Raw genomic sequence first — 5,250 nt, 5'->3', positions numbered from 1 at the left:
GAGCCTCTTTGGCAGCTCCCTAGGAAAACTTCCTGGCAGGTCTCTAGGAAAAGCCACAGCTTCCCCCCTCCAGACAGGGCACTAGCTCTCCCCTGAGCGTCCCAAGGCACTGCCACCAGCCCTGGCTGCCCAGCGGAGGAGCTTGGCACGACCCAGCAGATGCACCCCACCCCAGCTTCATGTCAGATCAGATTTGCAGTTTAAAGCCTCTTCCCTCTGTCAATCCCCCTCCCAGAGGAAAAATTTTTTCAGCTTTCTAGATCATTCCCAATAAGAACTGATTTTTTTAAAAAATTTTAAACGCCACAATGTGCTATTTCAGACAAGTGCTCCCTTCCAAAACTGAGGAGACACGTCCATTTTAAAAGTCAAAGAAAATAGGTAAGAGCCTTTGCAGCGGCTCCTTCCCGGAATGAAGGGCCTCCGTGGGACGCAACCTTTCCGAAAAGACCCGTCCGCCCGTCCTAGGGTGCAACACCCAGAACTCAGTCCCCAGCCCCCACCGTGCCCCACTCTCAGAAATAGAACGGGGTGACATAAAACTTAAGTAAGTACCCCTTTGGTTCACCCATTCTGGAGCCCGCAATTCCCTAACTTGTTCCTACGGGGTTCCGTGTCTGTTATTTTAACATTAACACAAACACTATCCTCTCCCCAAAGGAGGCAGCGGATGCAACGGTGTCTGTTTGCAGAGTACACGCGGCTGTGACACTCCAGGGCTTTGGGTGCTGTCCCGGTAAATGGTGTGCATGAGTGAACGAGGGGGTGGGTGCGCTCTCTCTCCTGCATTCGGACACGGGGCCAGAGTCCGACCTGCACCCACGCTCTGGGACAGGCCCGGCCCGCAGCTGCCCTTCGGCAGGGGGTCCTCTGTGCGGCGCGGCAGCCCCTCCCTGGCCCCGCACGCATGCTACCTGCAGCCGCACGCCTCCACCACCATGTCTTCGTACTGCTTGTAGACCACGTTGTTGGCAGCGTCGATGTAGAGGATGCTGATGGGGCTGAGGCGCGCGGGCACGCAGCAGGAGGCCGGCGCCGCCTCGGGCGCCATGGAGTTGAGCAGCGTCTGAATGATGGCGTGGTTGGTGGGCTCAAGGTGTGAGCGCAGAGGGAAGTCACAAACGCCCTCGCAGTGGTACGCCTGGTAGTCCAGCGGAGCGATGATCCAGTCATCCCAGCCCAGCTCCTTAAAGTCCACGTGCAGCGGCTTGCGGCTGCAGCGGCTCCGGGCCCTGCGCCCGTGGCCCCGGCCCGCGCCGCCGCCGCTGCCCTGTGCAGCCCGAGCCCCGGCCAGCGCGGTCCGCCGCCTTCTGCGACCGCTGAGGACAGCGCTCGGTGACCCGCTGTCAGGTCCTGGGTCCGGCGGCTGCTCCACGGCCAGCGCGGCCCCGAGCGCTCGGGCCTGGGCGCGAATCTCCCGGAACAGGCTCTCTTTCCTCTGCGTTCGGGAGGAGACTACCAGCAGCGCGCGATCCTCCGCCGCCGCGCTGCCTCCGCCCCGAGAGCCGAAGCCCAGCCATCTCAGCGCCAGCGGTCCCCGCGCCGGACCCGCCACTGCGCGCAACAACAGGCAGAACATGCGGGCGGCGCGCGGCTCCAGTCGGTGGCGCCGGACGGCGTCCGCCACGTCGAACACCTCCCAGCGCGCCCCGTTCAGAGGCTCTGCGGACCGAGAGTGCAGCAGGCTCTGCGCGCGGGCGGCACCCGGGCAGGTGGACAACAGCAGCAGCGGGGGAGGACTCGTGCCGCCAGGTCCGGGCTCCGGAGACTCGCGGCGCAGCACGCGCAGCTCCGCGTCTACCACCTCATCGGCGTCGGAAAGGCTGGACACGTCGAATAGGAAGCTCTGGCCGGTCTCCGCGGCCGATTCGTCTACAGAGGGCGAGAAGAGACAGAGAAAGAGCCAAATGAAAACGAAGTCGGCAGTCCTGGCCGCGGGACCTCCTAACTGCAAACGTCCCAACCGGGCGCTGGAGCCGGCGCCCGCCCCACGTCTCGGCCCCAGCCGGACAGCTGCCAGCCCGGACCAGATGGAAGGAAGCCTTCGCCCTGACATGGTGACCGGGCTTTGGTTCATCGAGGCAAAGGCCCCTTCACCGCTACAACCCACGCACATAGACTTGTTGCTGAGCTGCGGGAGCAGCAGCTCACCCCTGCAACCATCTGGGACTTAAGGCCCCTACAGTTCCGCTGCCTGCCCTGGAGCCACGGATGTGCTGGGACTGTGTCGGAGGCCAGGCTTTCGGCTGGTAGCAGACCAGGAGGCCTATGGGCGCATCGGGAGTCGTGTGCCCTTTCCAAGGCCCAAAGTCCAGGCCGACAATTTGTCCGGGCCCCGCGCCATACGCAGACTGCTCAATATTGCCCTGCCGAGCCCCCAGGGGAGCCGCGGAGTTCCAGATGTACAAAAAAGGAACGTTCTTGTCCCCCAAAACTATGCCCCCTCACTCCCCCAGCCCAGCCTGAACATCCCATGCAGGCTGGGCCCTACGATTCGATTCGTCCAGAAGCGGACACCTCAGCAGGGCTCCAGAGACCCTCTAGTGAGCCCAGCTTCCTCGCTTTGCCCAAAGGGAATTGAGATGCAGGTAGGGGCCTGGCTCGGCCCAAAGTGTCAGAGCGAGGAGCGCTGACGGTCGCCATCAGGAACTCCATATTCAGCTTCTCCAAGTGTTTCCCGGACCTCCGATAGAGGGGGAAAGGCGGCAAAGGAGTGCAAGGGACCTTCTCCGAAGGACTGGGGGCAGCATGGCTGCCTTGCTGCGGTGAAGGCGTTGGGTCAGATTAGATCTGGCCTCCAGGACTCGCCGGACCCTTCGCTGGCTTATTCTTTCCCTCCGCTATAACTTATCTCCGGCTTTCGCATTTTATTTCTGGTCGTAGGAGCTTTTTTTTCTTTTGGGGCCCAGGAAAATAAAAAGAGTTGAAATTCCACCAAACAGCAGATAAGGAGCTCTCTTTGAAGAAGGTCATATGGTTTCGTTTTGCCCCAAACACAGAGACTGTGCAGACTCCCCCCACCAGTGGAGATTTGCTCACCAACTAGGGACACCAGGCCCTGGACTCTTGATGTCCCAAGTCTGGGCACTGTGGGTGGCCTCAGGGGACCTGAAGCAGCCCTGCTCCAGGTTGAAGCTCAGGATGGAGAGGAAGGCAGGATAGGCAACGGGCAAACGCGCCTCCTCGCCAGGCACAGACCACACTGCTTTTCCCCAGGGCTCGCTTGCTGGGGCACATTCTCTGAGCTGGCCCGGCAGCCTCCCTGCTTCAAGGTGCTGCTACTGCATCCTCTCCCTCCAGAAGGAAGAAGGAGAGGTGGCCTTACCAGCCAGCCTCGCCAGCCAAGCTAGTGCCCAAAGAAAGGATTTGGCTGAGGCTGAGGCTTCGGCAGGCCCAACTCAACCAAAGAAAGAGCGTCTGGTGCCTCCGCCTGCCTGACCCTGCACACCCCAGCTCTCCCACAACCCAGCAGCCACGCGGCAACTTGAGGGCTGGGGCTTCCCGGGCCTGTACGCCAGGACTCCGGCTTCCTATGAGCATCCATCCAGTCTGGGGAGCACGCCAAGCCTTACAAGGATGCTTGTAAGTTCCCACCGGACTGTAAGGCCATTGGTCCCAGAATGTCCCTGCACCCAGAGTAAAGCAGGCTGTGAGTGGACACTGTGTGGGTGTTGGAGGGAGTGGGCGACTTGGTCTCTGCTCCCGGACCGGGCCCATCTGCAGCAACACTTACTTTCCAGCTCCCTTTGGCTTCCTTTCTCTCCTGCCTTCCATGCTGGGTCTCTGGCTGTTTAGAATTAAGGGCAGAATTACTTAAATCTCCCCTATCTGTCTGCTTTAATGACATCAATAGAGATTAATAAAATCCAGATGACACAGCAATCACCAGGGCCTCACCCTCGTCCTACCTTTGGAGGGTCTGGCCCGGAGTGACGGGGAGCGCTTGGTGCAGGAGGCCTGCACTCGTGCACGGTCAGTGGCTCTCCTCTCCTCCCCACACAACCCGAGTCCCTGACCTCTGCTGGCCCAGGGGCCGGGCACAGGCACCCATAGCGACACACCTGCACCCTGGCGCAGCCTGCTGAGAAGGGCCCTCTTCGTAGGTGGTGATGCTACCAGCCTCTCTGCGGCCACTTGCTTTAGCTTGCTGCCTGCCTCTGTCTCGCGTGCCCCCGAGTTACCTCCAATTTGTACAGCCCCCAGGAGACTGGGAGCTGCCGACATTGCTGCAGCGAAGCAGCCTCCGCCACTACCACTACGCAGTCTCTCTCGGCCAGACCCCGCTCCTCTTGCTTCTCCGGATTTCAGACACAGCCTGCCTCCTCGAGGGGACCCGCCGGCGGCAGGGCCAGGGCAGCCCCACGGAGGGACCGACTCAGCCCTCTATGGCCCGGCCCCGCGAGCTGCCAGAGCTCTCACCACAGTCCAGGCACACTAGTTTAGGGTGCGTGGGCCTCGGCGAAGGGAGACAGGGGCCGCACCCCGCATGGATGGAGCAGGGGCACCGCTCTGGCGGTGGTCTCCGCCTAGGACTGTACAGGATGGACGGGCGCAGTAGAGGCGTGAGTACCTTGGGTCGCCTGGTCTGCGAAGCCGGTGATGGTGTCCGCACGGCCGTGGCGGCCAGAGCCCGAGGTGGAGGCGGCGGCTGCCCCAGCCGGAGCCCTCCCGGCCAGGCTTCGGTAAAGCGACATCATGAACTGGTGCGGCACCACCGATCCGTTCCTGAAGCCAGAGCCGGTGGCGCGGCGCGAAGCGCGGACCCCGAGAGCCGCGGCGGCCGGGACAGCAGAGGCACCCGCCGCCGCGGCGAGCGTCCTCGCGCCGCCGCCGCGGCCCCCCGGACTCCCGGCCGGCCCTGCCCCGGCTGCCCGCAGCACCGCGGCTGCTTCGAGCCCGTCGCGGGGGCGGCAGGCGCTCAGCAGACACAGGCACAGCGCGGCGGCCGCGCTCAGGTCCATGGGCTCCGTGGGCCGGGCGGGCGGGCGGCGCGGGCTCCGTGGCTCCGGGAAGTCCCCCGGCGCCTTTTGAACATAGTGTTTAATAATGGGGGAAGTGTGTGCAGCAAGCAGCGGCCCCCCCTCCTCTCCCACCCCACTCCACCCCACCCCCGCCCAACGCCCAGAGCAGCGCCCCCTGCTGAACACTTTGGTGGCGGCGCCGCGCCCCCTACACCCGCCTGACGCGAAGTCTAGGGCAGGAGTTTCCCCCAACCCCGCAGGCGACCACTGCGCCTACTCTGGACAAGCG

General features: G+C 63.3%; 1 protein-coding gene across 1 annotated transcript; it reads right to left on the bottom strand.

Moving 5' to 3' along the window:
• Positions 1-563: 563 nt before the first annotated feature.
• On the bottom strand, positions 564-4,961 carry GDF7 (growth differentiation factor 7). The gene is made up of 2 exons (XM_090280174.1): positions 4,571-4,961; positions 564-1,872 (listed from the first exon to the last, which is right to left on the bottom strand). The coding sequence occupies exons 1-2, from the start codon at positions 4,959-4,961 to the stop codon at positions 911-913; spliced, it is 1,353 nt and encodes a 450-aa protein (XP_090136300.1). The 3' UTR covers positions 564-910.
• Between the last annotated feature and the right edge of the window lie 289 nt (positions 4,962-5,250).

This window comes from Furipterus horrens, unplaced genomic scaffold (assembly GCF_987537825.1).
Source record: "Furipterus horrens unplaced genomic scaffold, mFurHor1.1.pri manual_scaffold_6, whole genome shotgun sequence".
NCBI lineage: Eukaryota > Metazoa > Chordata > Mammalia > Chiroptera > Furipteridae > Furipterus > Furipterus horrens.
This window is presented reverse-complemented; position numbering and strand designations above follow the sequence as displayed.

Excerpts from the sequence above, each read along its gene's own strand:
- GDF7 (XM_090280174.1), bottom strand. The coding sequence starts at position 4,961 with ATGGACCTGAGCGCGGCCGCCGCGCTGTGCCTGTGTCTGCTGAGCGCC. Across the intron at positions 1,873-4,570 it reads CGCAGACCAGGCGACCCAAG|ACGAATCGGCCGCGGAGACC; the intron begins GTACTCACGCCT and ends CGCCCTCTGTAG.